We start from the raw sequence: 20,043 nt of genomic DNA, 5'->3' as shown, positions 1-20,043 counted from the left end.
TCACCGTTGGCGAAATAGGTACAATTCAAAGTGTTCGAATTATAAAAAAATACGCATAATTATATAACCTATAAAATATAGATCACTTTGCAGTAATACTGTTCTAGTTTTGAAAGATACAAATTCGACAGACGTTAAAAATTATGTCGCATCGAGTGCGCCTTCTATATCGTACTTAGTCTATGGCGTTAAATCGAACTGCGCTCGATCTATGGTACTCTCGAAACGTGACGATGCAACGTGCAGAGGACGCTAATGACGCTTACGCGAAAAAAATAGTACCGTCAAATTTGTTCAAAACGAGCGATGAGGGACGACGAATTGTTGACCGAAACACAAGAGATTTCCGACATCGTGCCGAACATGGAGTTAACCATCGACCCGGAGAAACAGAGGTTTCCGTTCTGCATAGTCTGGACACCGTTACCGATATTGACGTGAGTAAACACTGTGCAAAGTTCAGAACGAAATGTTTACTGTTTAACCAAATAGCCTAAACTATTATTTCGTTTCCGGTGACAAGATACTTTTTACCGTTCATCGGTCACATGGGCATCGCCACTTCTACCGGCGTGATTCGAGATTTTGCTGGTCCTTATCATGTGTCCGAAGATAACATGGCGTTTGGGAAACCTACGAAGTACTGGCAATTGAACCACGCTAAAGCCAAAGGCGGTGTTCGAGGCTGGGACTCGGCCGTTGCGGAAGCTAGTGAGATTTACAAAACTAGAATGGTTAGTGCCATAGAAATGTTTCCCTAGGTTTCCTGTAATACGATGTTTTTTTCGTAGCACAATCTATGTTGTGACAACTGTCACTCGCACGTTGCCACATCGCTTAATCTGATGTGCTATGATAATTCGAGTAGCTGGAACATGGTAAAGCTAGCGTTCCTTATGCTCGTGCACGGCAAATACGTGAGGTAAGATTCGAATTTAAAGTATGACTTCTTTATTTTTATCAATGCATCTTCTTTTAGCTTTCTTGGATTTCTCAAAACATGGGTGCCATTCTTTCTTCTCGTTGCGATTGTAACCTTATTTAGTTTATTCGTACGGTAATTTGAGTACTGCAGCTACCTGATAAATAGCCGCTGCTTAACAGCACGGTGTCTGAACGGTATCGGATCGTCGTCGAATTTTTAATATAGGTGAGTATGCTCGTACTATCGTTTGTAAAATAGATAATTGAATATATTGATGCCGTTCAGGTGCCGTGCTGTTAAGCGGATGACAGCCTTTCGAAGCGGGAAACCATCGAATGAAAATAGCCAGCCATTTGGTAACTTGAACTTTATTACAAACGTGTGTCGACGCTCTAAACACTCACATTACAAATACACAATGTCGTGACACTTACAAAGTAAACTTAACGTATCGAAACATTATTCGCTATATATTACGATACAGGCGTATCGAGTCGTATCGTTTCTTTTAAGAAATAAACTTGTACTCGAGTTTTATCGAGTACTCGAGTATGCGCAGAGTTCATCCTTAAACCTTGGAACAAAGCGCGACTTTCGTAGGCGAGAAAGTAAAGATGCCTCATCAGGCGAACCGCGGTCGGAAAAGAAAAGGTTAAGGACAGAAAATCAATCGTTGCCTCCGCTGTTCATTTCCGCAACGACGCTTTCCTCGACGGAGAAACTGTAATCGTAGTTCTGATTTCTTATTCTTTCTATGAACGACAACATTTCGCTGATTCTGAGTTTGTCTAGTTCAAAGTCGTTGTTCAAATTACTGTCCAGACGTTTGCATAATTTAAACGGGACTCCGGTTAGGTAATGTGGTTGGTCCCCTTGGTTAAAATCTTTCGAGTCACCCGTAAGGCTTCCACCGTAATCCGAAACAGGTGGAACAGACGGATACAGACTACCGGAGCCGGCTGTCACACTCGGTGGCATCGGATTGGGCCATTCGTTGACAAGCACGTAGTCATCCGCTTGGCCCGACGATTGCTCCTCTTCCGCAGAATCTGTAGGCGAGTCTTTCTGATGCTTTTTCCTTCCAAAGAACCACGACATTATCTGCAAATGAAAACTTATCACTTTATCGAACAATGTCCGATTAGAGGTTAAGTTACCCGCAGAAACATCTGCGACTGCACAGTTTTGACAACATCAAAGTAACGTGTAATCACAATCACTGGAGCAGAGAAGAAACGCAAAAATTACTCACGAAGATTTCGGCGAAGTTCCTAAGTAAAAGTCCCTCTCTAAATATTAGTCATGACAGACTGTTCCCGACTGGTTTTCTACGTACACTGATGCGCAGAAATACCGAGTTGATCACGTAAGGAAAAAATACGGTGCGATGATAAACGAGTTCTATCGCGATCGACGAAGAAACGATCGAACGAAGCTGTATGGAACGCGATACGGTTCTATACTCTGTTCAACGAAAAACTATATTCGTCGTATGACGAGTTTTTATTCCTTCTGCGCATGGCGGTTATAATTGGTTTGAGCATACTTTGTAACCAACAGCAACGCGCATGCGCAGTTAACGTGCTCTTACCGCGCGCACACTTGGTGATTCAAACTTTCAAATCGCAAATTCTCAAATCTAATAAATCCTCAAAATAGATGGACACATAAATTAATAAATTAAATCATGTCTCTATTCCTGTACATATATTTTGTTCACCATATATCTTTAACATATAAGTATCTGTGGGGTAATATGAAATGGATGCCTATTGAAGTTAGCAGAATAGAACAGAATATAAATAATATAAATGACGAGTGGTTGTTAGTACTATCCGTTAGATGTTAGCACTGCAGCACGGAGGTAGGTAAGGCGCAAGCGCGGACGTGGAGAAGTGTGCGCAAGTGCGAGAGAAGGAGAGAGAAAGAGAGAAAAGAAGGGAAAGAAAGAGAAAAAGAACAACTGCAACGTCATCGCGGCAATCCCGTCGTCGGCCTCGGTTGTCGAAGGTACGTACGGCAGTCGGAGTTGGCAAGCCTGCGACGATCCGCTAGTTGTAGGTTAGAGATAGTCGATCGCGTAGTCTCGTAGCTAAGACGATCGTCAAATTGCACGAACGGGAATGAATCGTTAACGCGCGATCGTCGAAAGCGTTCGAAGCAATCGATACGCGCGGTGCATTGGTGATCTAACGGTGAAAATCAGCCTAACAGATTCGCGGAATCCAATTTACGCGTTCCTCGTGTCACGAAACGCATGCGTGCTACCAAGGTAACGAAGTGCATCTGGCAATAATCGGACGAGCCGTTATAGTTGGACGAACCGCGTCGAGGTAGCAGCGCGATCGCATTGTTTTTATGTTTCCCGTGTGTGTACATACCATGCATATACGCTCCGTCTAAGGCGTATCGCGAGTGGCTCGCCAGTGTGCACCAGTGTGTTTGTACTTTGTACGCGTCCAGTTGTTTTTCGAGTGTTTGTGGAAAAAGGGAAATTACGTGTGCTGTCGGAGAACGTTCGAAACATTGGTGGCTCGCGAAGGTGTGGCAGCGTTAACAGTAAGTCTCGAGGCTGGAAAATTTGCGCGGTACCGCGGTCCTGTTCGTTAACTCTTTGCGTTCCTCTTCTCTCGAGAGTGTTCTCTCTTCCTATCTCCCTTTCTCTCCTTCTCTATCTATCTATTTATCTATCTCTCCCTACTACCATCACTCCCACTCCTCCTTCCGCCCCTTCGTACTTTCTTCTTTCAATTTCCTCTCCGTTTTCTTTTGCGCTTTTCTCGTCTCTGTTTCTGTCTTACCTCCTTCCCACCCTCTCTCCGTTCCTCCCTACCTCTCCGCCGCCCATCCTCCCATCCCTCGTGCTTACCCGTTCGTTCTTCCCTTCGTTCCGCTCGTCCGCGTTCCTCTCTCCCGAGAAACGCTCGACGGACGAATCTACGCGTCGTATTTTTGCCACGTGTCACGCGGATCAAACTCGATCTAAAGTTCGCCAGTTTAAACGGACGTGTTTAGGCGCGACGCTCGCTCGTTCGCCTCGTTTCCAGCCAGACAACGCTCTATGATTCGATTCCATTCCACGCTACGTGAAATCGCGTCTTCCATTTCTGGAGATCGAAGCGTATCAACGACGACGACCGCTTTCGATGCGTTACCGCTACCGCTACCGCTATCGCTACTGCCGTCATCACCACCACCATCGTATTCGTCGACACCGACGCGACGCACGCGACTCGATACCGATACCACTAGCATCATCGACCACCGTCGTCACGATCGTGACATGGCGTCCAAATACCACTTTCCGCGATGTTTGGATCACAGCGGACAATGGTCCGTCATTACACGAATCAATTTCGCGTTAACGTACACAAAAAACATTTCGAACGTCGAAGCATGAAAACGACCGTTGTCGATGTAAACAGCCATTAGAAATAATAGCTCAATTAGCCCATAAATTTTTTAAACAGTGGCGTAACAGTCGTTGAAGTCCTCTCAATTTCGGCGCGAAACCGGTAAATGACATTTGGTGGCAGAAACGATCGCAAGGAAAGCGTCTATTTTTCACGCACGATCAGTCGACGCGTCGCGCACGATTCATACGGCGAGACAACGAACGGACAGGTCGGAACTGGGTCATGCGATGGCGATCTCTCGAATCGATACAAGATCGATTACCAAATAAATTTCAAAATTTATTATAATAAATTTATGGAAGATCAGACCGTATACCAAAAGTAATCAGTCAGTACAGTATCGATGAGAACCGCGGACCGCCATTGCTCTCGATGATCGAGTATCGATTTTTCTATCGAAAATTTGGGTGATATCGAAGACACTTGTCGAGTAACGAAGTAGGATTGTAAGATTCGTGCTTGTACCATCGTTGTACGAAAGGTTATTCGCGTTGCAGGAGACAACGCATGCGACGAGCAAAGAAGAGGGTTACGACGTTGCGGCGTTGACGGTAAACGCGCAGGTTACGGTGAATGTTGGAGGAAACAGAATGTCCAGCGAGCAAGCGCGAGCCAGCGCCGTCGCGACCAAAGGTAAGTTCGCGGGGTTCTTAGCGTGTTCTGATCGGTCGAACTCCTCTCCTTGTGTTCCCATCGAAACGCGGGTGCAAGACGGAGCGAGCGAGCAGACAGGAAAGCGGGCGAGGTCATCGAGGCGACCCGGAGTTTGCGGTTGACGGTATTCTAGCAGCGTGGGAATCGGAAAACAACCACCGTGACGTTCTCTCTTCGATGCACGAAATCGACAGCGTTTTTTTCCCGCGTCCACCCCGGTTTCGTATGTCGATCGATCGCGACCCTCGGAGAGTAAACGGGTCTCGGCATACGTGGCTCGTTGGATCGAGAAATCGTTGGCGCGCTCTCAACCTTAACGCGGAGGTTTCATTCATCGTTTCGTATATATTTTCGATCCGTGCCACCCCTTCCCTCTCCTACGCGATCGCGCACTCTCGTTGCCATTCAGCATCGAGACGAATCGTACGCGCGCATAGATCATCGCCGTGGCACGCCGCGTTGCCACCAAATTCCACGCGATTCCGTGAGACGTCGACGGAGCGATATACAAAGCCAATTAAATCGATAATTAACCTTCTCGAGTATCGATTAACGCTCTCGGGCTTTAACGACTCCTCGAGCGAAAATGACCGTTACGAAGAAAACGGTGCTGCTATCGATGTTCATTTTATTGACATTGATATATCGATATTATTGGTATCGATACAATATGGCGGTTGCAGCAAAATGTAACGCTTATTTTTATTTTTTAAAGAATTATTATAGGGTGGGTCAAGGTAGATCAATTTCATTAAGTTAGGTGACGTTAGGTCGAGCTGGATTATTCAAATTTAATAGATTGGGTTAGATTGACTTTGAGTTAGGTGAGGCTAGGTCCAGCTTTATTATTTAGAGCTATTAGGTTAGATTGATTTTGAGTTAGACAAGGTTAGGTCAAGCTTGATGATTCAAATTGATCAGGTTAAGTTGACTTTGAGTTAGGTGATGTTAGATCTAGGTTTATTGTTCAAATCCATGAGGTTAGGTTAGATTAATTTTGAGTTAGACAAGGTTAGGTCGAATTTGATGATTCAAATCTATGAGATTAGGTTAGATTAATTTTGAGTTAGGTAAGGTTAGGTCTGATCTTATTATTCAAATCTATAAGATTAGGTTACATTGACTTTGAGTTAGGTAAGGTTAGGTCTGATCTTATTATTCAAATTTATAAGGTTAGGCTAATTTGGCTTTCAGTTAGGTAAGGTTAGGTCTAATCTTATTATTCAAATTTGTAATGTTAGGCTAATTTGGCTTTGAGTTAGGTAAGGTTAGGTCTAATCTTATTATTCAAATCTATAAGGTTAGGTTGAATTGACTTTGAGTTAGGTGAGGTTAGGTGCAATCTTATTATTCAAATTTATAAGGTTAGGCTAATTTGGCTTTGAGTTAGGTGAGGTTAGGTCTAATCTTATTATTCAAATTTTTAAGGTTAGGCTAAGTTGACTCTGAGTTAGTGAGGTTAGGTCTAATTTTATTATTCAAATTTATAAGATTAGGTTGAGTTGACTTTGAGTTAGGTAAGGTTAGGTGCTATTTATTATGCAAATCTATTAGGTTAAGTTACATTGATTTCGAGTTAGTCAAGGTTAGGTCGAACTTAATGATTCGAATCCGTCAGGTTAGGTGAAATTGACTTTGAGTTAGGTAAGGTTAGGTCCATGTTTATCATGCAAATCTATGCGGTTAGATTATATTAATTTGTAGTTAGGTTAGGTTAGGTCCAGGTTTATTATTCATGCCTATAATGTTAGGTTAAATTGCCTTTGAGTTAGGTGTGGTTAGGTCCAGCTTTATTATTCAAGTCTACTAGGTTAGATCAGATTTGTTTTAAGTTAGGTGAAGTTAGATAATTTGAATTTAATGTTATCTTATTTAAATTCGATAGGTTAGGTCAGTCTATCAGATCAACGATAAAGTTTCGATACAATCGATAGCAGCTCCAGCTTAGAAAGCACGAGATACCCGTGGGTGCAAAACGGCGGATCAGCGACCGTGTTCACCCGTCGATACGTAGTTTGTCGTCGATCGGAGCCAACGACTGACGGCAAAAGAGACGCATCGTAACGTCGTTGCACGGCTTCTCGAGCTTTCTATTTTTAGACGGCCCGATCGAGTATACGGGCATCGTCAAGGCCGTGCGTTGCGAAACGATTATCGGTGGCACATGTTGCGCCCGCGCTACCGACCGTGCCGTACCGATCCGATCGATTCTCTGGAACAACTCACAAAACGTTAACTCGGAATCAGCTATCGCGTGTCGGCCTTCCCCTGCGAGCGCCGGCCCATCGAGGCGAATTTCGTGAGCGGCACGTAAGCGATCCGCTGACTTCTTATGGTCGACCAGTAGCGTCTGTACACGTGGAACGCCGACGCCGTCATCAGCAGAAAGATACCCAGCCCTTTGATCAACATCTCCTTGCTCGCGTCGAGCTCCTGGGCCGCGGTCCACTTCAAAAATTCCACCACGTCCTTCGCCATTTGCGACGCGCTCGCCGGCGTGCCGTCGTCGTACTCCACCATGCCGCTGTACAGCAGCTAAAACAAACCTAACGTAGAGGCAAGTTTTTGCCACGCTCGAACCAGCTCGAAACTTATGTACTTGCGGCATCGTCGTGAATCCACCGGGAAAGTAGATGTTGAAGTATTGACCTTCGTTCAGTTCGACGCCGGCAGGGGGATCCATGAAGCCAGTCAGCAGAGAGAAGCAGTAATCCAACCCGTATTTTCGAGCGTGCACCATCTGAGTCAGGTCCGGAGGGTACGCGCCGAAATTCGCGGCCCTCGCCGCCTCCTCGTTCGGGTACGGAGACGGTATATAGTCCAGCAGTTTCGCGGGACGGGTGTAGTAGTTACCCACTTCATCCGGACCATCCTGCACCTGTATAGTCGGTTACTTTTATGAAATCATCGGTTTAGGCTTCATAGGTAGCTCATCAGGGAATTTCGGTTTAAAAATAAAATTGTACAATGAATAAGGGGTGACGTTAAGAGATGACAATATACTTAAGGGATGACATTATTCTCTTTCTGGATGAAAGCTGACTAAGGGTCTTTTTCTGTAATTTAAAGTGGAAGACCTAAGATGAGTTGGGAGGAGTTTCATAAACTTGGACCTAAATATCCTAATGACCCTACAGGTCCTACTGCAGCTTTCCTCTACAAATGTCCATACATATGATAGCATACATATGTCCATACATATGAGAGCATACAAATGTCCATACATATAATATCATACAAATGTCCATACATATAATAGCTCACAAATGTTCATACACATAACAGCACACAAATGTCCATACACATAATAGCACACAAATGTCCATACATACATGTGTCTTTTAGCTGCATCATGTAAGACATAACGTAGATCTTATACCCCAGCTTCTACTACAAAGAACTTATTCCCAATCTGAACAAAGATATCCAGTATTACGCAGTTGTGATCGAACTAAAGTCCAGAAATATCCTTTATAAAGTTGTCGAAAGCAGAAGACCTCGAATTCAGCGGCGATCGCTTTAGCCTCCTCCCTCGTGTGCGTCGTTTCCACCAGGTCCATGAAGCGAATATAGCGCAGACTGTGACACGTGTGACAGACTGTTCGATAAACGACCCATCCTCTTCTGAGAGTCGCGTGGTCGAACGATTTGAACGGCTTGTTGAAAGCCCACGGGAACCGAGGTATCTCGATGTCTTGCTCGAACGCTGCGACCGATCGATCCAGGTAATGGAGAACGATCCCGCAGCCGGCTACCAATCCGGCGAGGATGCCGACTCGGTTTGCGGTTTTCCTGCGGATGGATTGCCACCTACGCCCCGCTCCTGAGAACAACGATTGACGAACGCGATTAACCTTTGGATCCATTGCGTTTTCGACAGACACTCGATGAACGGCGATTGGACAAATGAGGGACGCGTTGATGAGGCGATCCGCTCGATCTTTCGTATTCACGATAATCGATTGATCGAAAGACTGGGCTGAAATTGACAAATTTTCTCGGTGGAGTAACTTGCAGTTAGAGCTTGTTTATGAGAGTTGCTGATAGTGTCCAAGGTCATAATGTCCTCTTAAAGCTCCTCCTTAGAGGTCCCCCTTAAAGCTCCTCCTTAGAGGTCCTCCTTTAAGCTCCTCCTTAGAGGTCCTCCTTAAAGCGCCTTCTTAGAGGTCCTCCTTAGAAGTCCTCCTTAGAGGTCCTCCTTAAAGCTCTTCCTTAGAGGTCCTCCTTAGAAGTCCTCCTTAGAGGTCCTCCTTAAAGCTCTTCCTTAGAGGTCCTCCTTAAAGCTCTTCCTTAGAGGTCCTCCTTAAAGCGCCTTCTTAGAGGTCCTCCTTAAAGCGCCTTCTTAGAGGTCCTCCTTAGAGCTCCTCCTTAGAAGTCCTCCTTAGAGGTCCTCCTTAAAGCTAGCTCCTCCTTAGAAGTCCTCCTTAGAGGTCCTCCTTAAAGCTAGCTCCTCCTTAGAAGTCCTCCTTAGAGGTCCTCCTTAAATCTCCTCCTTAGAGGTCCTCCTTAAAGCTCCTCCTTAGAGGTCCTCCTTAAAGCTCCTCCTTAGAGGTCCTCCTTAAAGCTCCTCCTTAGAGGTCCTCCTTAGAGGTCCTCCATAAGCTCCTTCTTAGAGGTCCTCCTTAAAGCGCCTTCTTAGAGGTCCTCCTTAGAGCTCCTCCTTAGAGCTCCTCCTTAGAAGTCCTCCTTAGAGGTCCTCCTTAAAGCTCCTCCTTAGAAGTCCTCCTTAGAGGTCCTCCTTAAATCTCCTCCTTAGAGGTCCTCCTTAGAGGTCCTCCTTAATGCTCCTCCTTAGAAGTCCTCCTTAGAAGTCCTCCTTAAAGCTCCTCCTTAGAGGTCCTCCTTAAAGCTCCTCCTTAGAGGTCCTCCTTAAATCTCCTCCTTAGAGGTCCTCCTTAAAGCTCCTCCTTAGAGGTCCTCCTTAGAGGTCCTCCTTAAAACTCCTCCTTGAGTTATTATGGCTCTTGAGTCATCATCAGCGTAAAAATCTAAAAGGTAATACGGGCGGGTAATTCGAAATGTGTGTATAAAGCTCGCGGAAGATCGGAAAACTCGCGAGCGAGCCACCCACTCACCCAGCGAACCGAGCAGCCACCCACACCTCGTCGATGGAGCGCGTTACGACGCGACGAAATTAGCACGGGTACAATACGCGATCCCGCCTTCGCTCGGAAAAATAGATTTGGCACGGTTCCAAACCTCGGCTCCGAATAGATCTCGAATATATGGATCATCGCGGGCCTTCGCGTTCTTGTTTGCCCGTCCGGCATCGTCGCGTGCACCTCAAAACCGAACTTTCCTTCACCGTCGCGAGCCATCGATCTCCCAGATCGAACGCGACGGTGACCTCGACGAAGAGCGCGGCTCCGCGTTATCGGACACGCTCCCCAGACCGTTCGGAAACATCCTTGGGAAACGGTAAACCGAGCGAAAATAAATGGAGCCGATCAAAATAAACTCTAAGAGGCTATTTTACGCGCACGGTTGTTTCGACGCGCGTCTCAACCGCGTTGCCAGCCCGTCGCTTCTCTGACGAGCGAGTAGGCGTGAATCGAGTCGAATCGAACGTATCGAGCGAAAACGCGATCGATTTCAACGCGACAAAACGCGATCCCCCCTCTTTCCACGCGACCTCGTTTCAACAAGATCGAAACCGGACGTTCTTTGTTTTTTTTCTCTCACCTTGCGTTACCGAGACGTTCGTCCCGAAACACTAAAAACATAGCGCATTAAGCACTCGGTTAATCCGAGAGATCGTCGTAGAAGCGCGTGGAACGCGGATATAAATAGCGGCTTCGTTTGATAACGACCTCGCGTCGTTCCGCCTCGAAGTCCAGTTCGATTCGTTACTCTTGCTAAACAGCGATCGAAAAACGCGCGAGCTTCGAACGCGGCTCGGCCCGCGTCGGTAAACCTCGGTCAAGCTCGGCCCGAGACGAATCGGCCGCTTCCGATTATGTTCGGTAAAACTCGGGAACAGTTGAACCCGTTTGAATCTTGAGCTGAAAAAATTATCTACTTTGACATCCGAGACTGTGTTTTCCTCGAAAAAGAGTTTATACGTTGATCGAGTATTTGTGAATACAGTGAGAGAGCGAGACCGAGACCGAGAACGGGAATAATGGGTTGCGGCGCGGCGGTGACGCGGATCGATACGTACGTACCTATTATTAGATCGGTCCGGTGGACACAATTATCATCCGTAACGACGTTATCGTGGCGTCTTTGACGGTTTCGTAAATTCAGCCGCGTTTTTCGATATCGATCAAGCGTCGACGACCGTCGATCGCGACCAAGACCGCGACCGCGACCAAGATCGCTTCCGGTAGCGGGACGTAGGCCGCGGGTCCGACGTAACAGCGCCAATACGCGCGCATGCATAATGCCAAGCATAACCGAGTAGTTTATTTATAACGTCGCGGAAATATATTCGACGCCTTTATTGTAAAAGATTGTGTAACGCGGCGTTACGCAACGGCGTTGCGTCGAAAAACGAAGAAACAGTTTTCCCGGAGAGTCGGTACCGAAAATTTGCCCGTTCGACGCGACGAAAACGAATAACGCGCCGATCGATCGCCGCGGGTATTTCTATTTTTATCGCGACGGCCCGTTGCTACGCGAACGGCGTTTCTTCGTGGCGGTTCTGCTCTTTCGCGATTCTTTCGGTTTCGCGGTGTCCACGGTTTCGTCCCTTGGCCAACGGACGCTCGGTCGCGTAGGTGGCGCTAAACTTCGCGGGAAGGGAGGGGGTAGTAAACATAACCCAGTTTCGCGAACGGTGGCAGCCGTACCAAGGGGGACGAAAGGAACGGGTGGAACCGATAACCTAGCCCAATAACGCGTTCCGATACTCCGTGCAAAGGTCAGCCTATCGAACCCCTTCTATTTCCATCGTATCCTTTCTTTTTCTTCTCTCTATTTTTTCCTTCTTCTTCTTTCGCGTCGCCACTGTTAGTGGTCGTCGGCCGCGTTTCCGATGAGTCAGTGAATGCGTCGCCGTGAACTGTCAGGGTGGCGCCAACGCGTACGCGACTCACCACTTGCCGCACGTTTTACGGCCGTTTGAAAATACCGCGACGAATTAAAGAACTTGCAGATTTTAACGTCTCGAAAGTTTCGACACACTTTGTATCCATGACACGTGCCTGGTTTTTATTAATATTTAAATAGCGTTTTTATTCGCTGTTTAATGGATCGATTTAATGTAACAGAAATAGGTTTTATTATTTAATAATGTGATTGATAGAACGCTTAATTTGAAGGAAGTGACAAAGCGTTGACGTAAATGTACGTCGACCTCCGCGTTCTTTGCGCAGCGCTAGGAAAACGCATCGCGAATATTAACGCGTGTTTTTGCACGCGTAGACGTTTATTTTTGCTGGTATTTTTAGCAGGCGGTATTTTCGAACGGGACCGCCACTATTTTCGTCCTAACGCGCCATACGGCGTATTACCGAGAGACCACCTACGAAGCGGTTTCCCTCCCCCTTTCTCTATCTGTTTCTGCGTATCAGATAGGCTGTACTGGCTATTATTTATTGGAAATGTATTCCGAGCTATTTTAAGAATAACTTATATCGTGTACTTCTTTTAAGTTCAAGTACTTTATAGGGAAATTACGTTATGTAATAATATCAATTATTTAATAATGAAATAAAATACAGTATGTAATAATAAAATAAATTAAAATATACAATAAAATAGAATAAAATATACAACAATAAAATACAATAAAATATACAATAATAAAATAAAATCAAATAAAATATACAACAATAAAATACAATAAAATATACAATAATAAAATAAAATCAAATAAAATATACAACAATAAAATACAATAAAATATACAATAATAAAATAAAATCAAATAAAATATACAACAATAAAATACAATAAAATATACAATAATAAAATAAAATCAAATAAAATATACAACAATAAAATACAATAAAATATACAATAATAAATTAAAATAAAATAAAACAAAATTTAGTGACAGTAAAAGCTTACAATCTGAGGTACAAACACTTAAATTATTTTATAACAAAAAATACAATAATTAGTTTTTACAAAGTGCTTTAATTTTTTTTTAAATATATTGAGGTTTAAAGTAACAACTAATATTTAAAATATTTCACAGCTATTGAAATGCAATATTATTTGCAAAGTACTTAAATTTTATTATGCATTGTATTTATTTTATTTATGTATTTGCAGAATGTTTAAATTTTATTTTAAATATGTTAAGGTTCAAGTACTAACTAATATTAAAAATATTTCACAGCAAATTGAAATGCAATAATATTTGCAAAATACATAAACATTTTAGAAATATATTAAGATGCAAAATTCTAACTAATATTAAAAATATTTCACAACAATGAAAATGCAATAATAATAACAAAGTAAATTTTCTCTTAAAGCACAAAGCAATAATAAAAATATTAAAATACAAAAATTTGTATTTGCAAAGTACTTTCATTTTCACTTAAAATATGTCGAGTTCAAAGTACAGTTGTGTAATTATAATAGCATCACACGTGGATCGTAGAATACGTGTTTATTTGACGATGCAAATAAACGGAATATTTGAGCAGTTACATTAATTGCGTATGTTAAACCGATTTCGTGGCACCTTAATAGAGTCTGGCTATTCCGGGATGTTGATGAACAATACAGTATTGCATGACGACAATATTTTAGGGGGAGGTACCAAGACACGAACTATTTATACTAACAAGGAGAGAAATATCGGGTGTGCATTGATATTTTCAGAGACGATATTTCTGCACCTTAAGAATATATTTTTTTTCAAGTACGTGCCTCGATATTTTCGCTATACGAACCACTTTCAAGATCTTTTTACAAAATTAATTTTCTAATTTACTAAGTATTTAAAAACTTATATACAATTTTTTCTTTTTAAAAAAATTAACTTAAAAATTTACATACAATTTTTTCTCTTTAAAAAAATTAACTTAAAAATTTACATACAATTTTTTCTCTTTAAAAAAATTAACTTAACAATTTACATACAATTTTTTCTCTTCAAAAAAATTAACTTAAAAATTTACATACAATTTTTTCTCTTCAAAAAAATTAACTTAAAAATTTACATACAATTTTTTCTCTTTAAAAAAATTAACTTAAAAATTTACATACAATTTTTTCTCTTTAAAAAAATTAACTTAAAAATTTACATACAATTTTTTCTCTTTAATAAAATTAACTTAACAATCTACAAAAAATTTTTTTAAACAGAACATCAATCTTTTAAGTCATTTAACAAACTCAGTTAATAAAATTAGTTTAGGATTAAAACTTATTAAAAAGTAGTACAAAAAGATTTTTGTATTTATCCTATTTTTAGTATCATAATCTGCTATTTAACATTAAGATTAAATAAAAAAAAATTTCCTTTAGTGGAGAACCTTATTGAGATAAAATTAAAACTTGTTAAAAAACAGTATAAAAAAATTTGTTTGCATAAACCACGGTTGCTAAAATGATAAAAAATTGTATATATTACCCTGTATAATTTAGCACAGTAAAAGGTTTCATTCTATTTTGAAAAGTATAGATGCACCGTTCACCGTATGCAGTATTTTAGCTAGGTCGAATATCACGGGTTCGGACACGTGTATGATCTCCCGCTTTCTCGTTCCAGCGAATTGGACGGGGAATCGGGGTAACGTCGCGAGCCTTCGGACGTTCGGCTCGTATCGATTCGGCTATTTCGAGCGGAAGGTAGTTGACGGTATAATTGCGCCAACACGTAATTAAACGTAGTTACGTGATCGAGCACGCAAATAAACGTCGCGTTCGAAGGCGGGAAAAATCGGCGGGATTTATCGAACTCCGGAGCATCGATCGATCGATCGCGACGTTCCCCGAGTGTACCCGAGCGCTATTTCGAAGGGGTGAAAGGGCCGTAGCTAGGTAAGCCGCTAAAAATAACGCCGGTACATCATATCGAGCGGTCGTCTATAAATAGTTGGAAGTGACGAGAGACCCTGGACGGAGTGGCGGTGCTACCCAACACGCGCCATCTTTCAGAAAAATTCAAAACACCGCACCGGGGGAGCGGGAACGTTTTCGACCATTCGAAAAGCCCTTTATCGTCCACGGTTCGCTATCGGCTTTTCGGTCGATCGAGGGAGCCGAGAAGGGGTGACCTTGCCACCTATTTTCGGAAGCTTTCTCGTGACTAGCCGTCTCGGAGGCCATCCTTCTTTCGAATGGAATCGAAGAAACTCGGGGAAACGCCGCTGGGACGCCAACCAGCTGGCTAACTATCGATCGATTAATGCTCGCGGTCCTCTGGAAATGGCCACCGATCCAACGCGTCGCGCCGGCTAGCCAGAAACCACCTGCTCGATGTGACGCGTCGCGACGCCGACACGGTGCTCCACATTCGCTGAAATTTACCTAAAACCTTGTTTCTTCTGTTTTCTCTGTACCCGACATTTTGTGCCAGACATGTTCTGCACCAAATATTGTAGCCACAAAAATATTTCTGTGCAAATTTATTAATAACTGCATTCTTCAATTGTTTACTCTGGTTATGTTTTCCCTGTGAATACAAAAATTGCATTAGAATTTGCATTATACATTGAGTAAATTAAATTTCATTCTTTCTCACACACACATTTTTGAACACTGCAAATTTATTAATAACTGCATTCTTCAATTGTTTACTCAGGTTATGTTGTCCCTGTGAATACAAAAGTTGCATTAGAATTTGCATTATACATTGAGTAAATTAAATTTCATTCTTTCTCACACAAACATTTTTGAACACTGCAAACTTATTAATAACAGCATTCTTCAATTGTTTACTCAGGTTATGTTGTCCCTGTAAATACAAAAATTGCATTAGAATTTGCATTATACATTGAGTGAATTCAATTTCATTCTTTCTCACTCAAACATAATTTTGATGGTCAAAACATTTTTGAACACTGCAAACTTATTAATAACAGCATTCTTCAATTGTTTACTCAGGTTATGTTGTCCCTGTGAATAAAAAAATTGCATTAGAATTTGCATTATACATTGAGTAAATTAAATTTCATCCTTTCTCACTCAAACATAATTTTGATGGTCAAAACATTTTTGAACACTGCAAACTTATTAATAACAGCATTCTTCTATTGTTTACTGTGGTTATGTTGCCCCTGTGAATACAAAAATTGCATTATACATTGAGTAAATTAAATTTCATCCTTCTTCACACAAACATAATTTTGATAAATTTATAATATAGGACTTACACTTTTTTTTCTTATTTTTATCAGACCTACACTTTGGGTTTTATATTCATTAAGGTATTTATAAAGTGACATTTTTACAGCACCGATAGCAGCCATTTTGTCTAAAAAATGCAACTGCTCTTTTCCTAAAAAAGAAGGTTGAATTTATTTTTTTATTTTAAGAGATTATTTTTACCTTAACGTTCTAATATACAATAATGGTTCCCATCGTTAAAACAATGAACGATAAATAATTCTTGAGCGCCTGAAATATAAACCGTGTCGTACAAAAAATAAAACAGTGCAAGTTTATCGATCAATTGCAGATGAAAGTCTGTTGAAAATGGTGACATTTATGTGACCATAATCTTACCTTAACACTAAACTATTGTGTAAAATAAAATGGATAGAATTAAATAAACGTAATGGAAAAGCATTGTTCACATCTACTTACGAATCTTTAATTCCGAAAGACATGTCTAGACTTCATGTCCGTAAACAATATGGCGGCCGAAAGTATTTTAGCAGAAATCCTCAAGAGTCTTTATTGATCAACTTCACTATAAACTTCTTCATTCGTTTTATCTAACCGTACAATTGTTCAAGACAATTATAGTTTTCCTTGGCTATATTACAGTCTCCGCTGAAATCGGTTTCAAAATTTTGGTCAGGTTTCTCTAGTACGCAATCGGTGGGTGGCAATCGGAAGAAAACAGAAGAATAATAGACAAAGACGCAGGAATAGATGGATAGATAAATAGATAGAAAGAGACGGGTACGATACCGGGTGTGCTATAAATAGCGAAGATTCGCGATCCTGACGAGGCACGGCGCTGGCGTCGATCGCCGCGTACTCGCGAAATAACGCCGGAGGAGAGGGAATCTCGAAAGAACCGAGGCACCTTGTACAGTTTCCTTTGGGCGTTCGCGGCGTGTTCGACAGCCCTGCACTTCCTTGAATCGAGTTTAATCGGAAAACGGACGTCGCGCGATGCGCGCCGCGACGACGCGAGTTTCTTACCTCGTCGCGTCTCCGCTCGACGCTTCGTTCTCGCCGTTTTCGTTGCTCGATCGAGTAGGACGCTCGCAACGAGATTCGCAATCGCGAGGTAAATCTCCACGCCTTTTCCCGATCCTCGTCTTGCCTTTTTCGCGCCTGTCAACTCTATTCGATCGTCCAGATCGACATACCGTTTCCAACGCGCACCGGACCACCTGTTGTGCTCGTTCGTAACCAGCGACAGTTCGTTACGGGAACTAGCGACCGACGCGACGCGTCGCGTCACCTCACTCCGTGTCGTTCACCCGTGTCCAGATCGTCGTTACAATGGTGAGCAATGTTTTCTGATTTCGTTCGGAATCTGTCGTACAGTTCCGGAATCGGTCGTTCGGTTCCGTCGCAGAAGACCGGTTTTTTTGACAAGTTCCTAAACGATTTCGTCTCGAATCGGCCAATGAACTTTGTCAGTGCGAAAGGTTGCGACGGTCAGCGCGTTTCCACCGAACGAATAAGCGCCCTCGATCATCCGAATCTTCAGGAGTGGGGGTAGATCTTATTGAAAAGGGTGTTTCATAAAGTGACCACGGGCGCTGCGTAAGTGACAAGTATCTATAATCAATTATTTTTAATACTTTCGTTATCTGTCACGAATTTCTTTAAAGATGACTTTTGTGTCGCAGCGCCATTACGGTGGCCAAACAGAGAAACCTACATAAAGACTACCCTTACCCGACGAAATTCAAGTGTGAAAGAATGTTGAATTCGGAAGTGGGGATGCAACGCTCGATGTAAACGCATCAGCGGAAGTCGCGTTTATCGTTCGGTGAACTGGAAACGGGCTGTCGCCCTTCACAGACAATTCGCGACGCAGTTGCTATTTCCCGTAATTCGCGACTCGTAAATTGCGAAGAGACACGGCAAGATGCGACGATACGAGGCAAGGCGACGGTGAAACCGAAACGTGGCTGACGTCACTGGAATCATTCGCGCCACTTAGACCAAGTCACGGGATCAATTTAGAACGCGGACGAAGACCGTCGTCGCCCCGGCCGAGCTTTTCGTCGTTTAAACTTGTGAACATGAAATTTTAAACTTCACCGGAAATGAGCCGGAAGTGGTGTGTGACCGGTACAGTTGTCGGAAAATTGCCTTCTTAGAACTGTTTAAAATTAGTGTGGAATATAATTTCTGAATATACAGAATTTACTGTGGATGTAAATTCAGCTACTGACAAGAATAATAAACTAACGTTTCATGAATAGGTTATGTGTACTTGAGGCTGTTTATAAACAGGTAAACTGTATAAATGAGTGAGTGTAATTAAATGAGTGTAATTTTGGTTTAGTCAGAAAGCGGAAGTGTCGTGTTTAGAGGTTATGCAGTTTTTCAACAGAGTGCGATTCGGCGTCGGGGTCGTTGTTCTCTATCGAGATGTGCCACCCACGCGGTTTCTTCCGTTCGACGATTTCCTTTCTCGAAAAGACGGGGTTCGCGAGGCGGAAATCGGGACGTGTTCGGAATCGCGCGTTCGGGAAAATCGCGTACTCGAAGAAGCGTCAGTGATAAAAGCGCGCGTTGAAAACGAGATGCTCGGGGGCGTACGAGGGGATGTAAGTTCTCGCGTTTAGTAGGCGCGTGTATAAATGTCATGCTATATATAGAGAGCGTTCGACTAATCTTAGCTACTCGGCCACCAGCCAGAAGGAACGCGCGTAAAAACTTGCTTCGCTCGCGCGTTTCTCCTCTCGTTTCGACCTGTTCGCGGCGAATCGCGGCCTTTTCGCTCCGATATTTTCACTTTCGAACGAACGCGCTGACCTTTTTCCTTCTCTCTCTCTACGGTCTCTCTCTGCCTCCACTGACCTACGCGACGTACAGTCTACCGCAAATTTTCCTTGGTATATTGCTAATATGCGAATTTTCACTGTTTCAATATTTTTTTGTAGTAACACGTTGAGTGACATTAGATGATGTCTATTTGTATGACGCAATGAAATGAAGTCTTTTAATATGGCGCACTAACATGAAATCTATTAATATGATACAATACAATGAAGTTTATTAGTATGATAACGTAAAATGAAGTCTATTAGTATGATAACATAAAATGAAGTCTATTAGTATGATAACATAAAATGAAGTTTATTAGTATGATAACATAAAATGAAATCTATTAGTATGATAACATAAAATGAAGTTTATTAGTATGATAAAATAAAATGAAGTCTGTTAATATGGCACAATAAAATGAAGTCTATTAATATGATACAATACAATGAAGTTTATTAGTATGATAAAATAAAATGAAGTCTGTTAATATGGCACAATAATATGAAGTCTATTAATATGATACAATACAATGAAGTTTATTAGTATGATAAAATAAAATGAAGTCTGTTAATATGGCACAATAAAATGAAGTCTATTAATATGATACAATGCAATGAAGTTTATTAGTATGATAAAATAAAATGAAGTCTGTTAATATGGCACAATAATATGAAGTCTATTAATATGATACAATACAATGAAATTTATTAGTATGATAAAATAAAATGTAGTCTGTTAATATGGCACAATAAAATGAAGTCTATTAATATGATACAATACAATGAAGTTTATTAGTATGATAAAATACAATGAAGTCTATTAATATGATACAGTACAATGAAGTTTATTAATATGACAGAATAAAATGAAGTCTATTAACATTTTTTAGAAAGAAATATTTAAGTACATTAATACAATTGATTAATACAAACATGTAACAAATAAAAATTAATTTTACAAAGG

General features: G+C 41.9%; 4 protein-coding genes across 45 annotated transcripts in view; 2 read left to right on the top strand and 2 right to left on the bottom strand.

The window, feature by feature from the left end:
• The first annotated feature begins 161 nt into the window (after positions 1-161).
• Positions 162-1,477, top strand: LOC100876338 (transmembrane protein 222). 2 transcript variants are annotated; one of them, XR_001097610.2, is made up of 5 exons: positions 162-437; positions 524-734; positions 792-922; positions 980-1,150; positions 1,211-1,477. XR_001097610.2 is itself a non-coding variant. In XM_003699225.3 (4 exons), the coding sequence occupies exons 1-4, from the start codon at positions 307-309 to the stop codon at positions 1,059-1,061; spliced, it is 555 nt and encodes a 184-aa protein (XP_003699273.1). In that variant the 5' UTR covers positions 162-306; the 3' UTR covers positions 1,062-1,477. The 2 variants fall into 2 exon arrangements, 1 of the variants encoding a protein (XP_003699273.1); XM_003699225.3 differs by having other exon boundaries at positions 980-1,477.
• LOC105664392 (uncharacterized) lies at positions 1,278-10,838 on the bottom strand. 3 transcript variants are annotated; one of them, XM_012299080.2, is made up of 4 exons: positions 8,493-10,838; positions 7,595-7,873; positions 7,222-7,530; positions 1,891-2,026 (listed from the first exon to the last, which is right to left on the bottom strand). In XM_012299080.2, exons 1-3 carry the CDS (start codon positions 8,859-8,861, stop codon positions 7,243-7,245), a joined length of 936 nt encoding a protein of 311 aa, XP_012154470.2. In that variant the 5' UTR covers positions 8,862-10,838; the 3' UTR covers positions 1,891-2,026; positions 7,222-7,242. The 3 variants fall into 3 exon arrangements, with proteins under 3 accessions (XP_003699346.2, XP_012154457.2, XP_012154470.2); XM_012299067.2 differs by having other exon boundaries at positions 1,774-2,026; positions 7,222-7,873; positions 8,493-9,209; XM_003699298.3 differs by lacking the exons at positions 7,222-7,530; positions 7,595-7,873; positions 8,493-10,838 and adding an exon at positions 2,083-2,109 and having other exon boundaries at positions 1,278-2,026.
• The window catches only part of HDAC4 (histone deacetylase 4), a 28,009-nt gene continuing 10,882 nt past the window's right edge, over positions 2,917-20,043 (top strand). For 4 of the 23 annotated variants that reach the window (XM_076536868.1, XM_076536854.1, XM_076536848.1 and 1 more), the window contains exon 1: positions 17,224-17,359. In XM_076536868.1, coding sequence (XP_076392983.1) covers positions 17,242-17,359 — 118 coding nt within the window. In that variant the 5' untranslated portion in view covers positions 17,224-17,241. Of the gene's footprint in view, positions 2,936-3,343; positions 3,485-4,838; positions 4,975-10,936; positions 10,959-17,223; positions 17,360-17,506; positions 17,581-18,401; positions 18,544-20,043 lie in introns of those variants that run through there. The other 19 variants (XM_076536865.1, XM_076536861.1, XM_076536859.1 and 16 more) reach the window with 11 other exon arrangements.
• On the bottom strand, positions 14,508-17,404 carry LOC143265341 (uncharacterized). Of its 17 annotated transcripts, XM_076536889.1 has the most exons (6): positions 16,705-17,013; positions 16,447-16,515; positions 16,272-16,396; positions 15,782-16,175; positions 15,647-15,712; positions 14,508-15,571 (listed from the first exon to the last, which is right to left on the bottom strand). In XM_076536889.1, exons 4-6 carry the CDS (start codon positions 15,884-15,886, stop codon positions 15,302-15,304), a joined length of 441 nt encoding a protein of 146 aa, XP_076393004.1. In that variant the 5' UTR covers positions 15,887-16,175; positions 16,272-16,396; positions 16,447-16,515; positions 16,705-17,013; the 3' UTR covers positions 14,508-15,301. The 17 variants fall into 17 exon arrangements, 9 of the variants coding, with proteins under 9 accessions (XP_076393004.1, XP_076393007.1, XP_076393005.1 ...); XR_013039777.1 differs by having other exon boundaries at positions 15,782-15,853; positions 15,923-16,175; positions 16,272-17,013; XR_013039775.1 differs by having other exon boundaries at positions 15,788-15,853; positions 15,923-16,175; positions 16,272-17,013.

This window comes from Megachile rotundata, chromosome 11, assembly GCF_050947335.1.
Source record: "Megachile rotundata isolate GNS110a chromosome 11, iyMegRotu1, whole genome shotgun sequence".
In the NCBI taxonomy this organism is placed as follows: Eukaryota; Metazoa; Arthropoda; class Insecta; order Hymenoptera; family Megachilidae; genus Megachile; species Megachile rotundata.
Note: the sequence above shows the minus strand (reverse complement) of the source record. Positions and strands in the feature narration are given on the sequence as shown.

Bases quoted from the DNA above. Each gene is read 5' to 3' on its own strand.
- LOC100876338 (XM_003699225.3), top strand. From the start codon at position 307: ATGAGGGACGACGAATTGTTGACCGAAACACAAGAGATTTCCGACATC. The intron at 438-523 runs GTGAGTAAACAC...TCCGGTGACAAG, and splicing joins ACACCGTTACCGATATTGAC to ATACTTTTTACCGTTCATCG. The intron at 735-791 runs GTTAGTGCCATA...TTTTTTTCGTAG, and splicing joins AGATTTACAAAACTAGAATG to CACAATCTATGTTGTGACAA.
- LOC105664392 (XM_012299067.2), bottom strand. From the start codon at position 8,861: ATGGATCCAAAGGTTAATCGCGTTCGTCAATCGTTGTTCTCAGGAGCG. The intron at 7,874-8,492 runs GTCTTCTGCTTT...CCGACTATACAG, and splicing joins CGATCGCCGCTGAATTCGAG to GTGCAGGATGGTCCGGATGA. The intron at 2,027-7,221 runs GTGAGTTGTTCC...TTTCATTTGCAG, and splicing joins TGATTCCGAGTTAACGTTTT to ATAATGTCGTGGTTCTTTGG.
- LOC143265341 (XM_076536892.1), bottom strand. From the start codon at position 15,886: ATGCAAATTCTAATGCAATTTTTGTATTTACAGGGACAACATAACCTG. The intron at 15,713-15,781 runs GTGAGAAAGAAT...TTGTATTCACAG, and splicing joins CAGTGTTCAAAAATGTTTGT to GGACAACATAACCTGAGTAA. The intron at 15,572-15,646 runs GTGTGTGTGAGA...TTGTATTCACAG, and splicing joins AATTTGCAGTGTTCAAAAAT to GGAAAACATAACCAGAGTAA.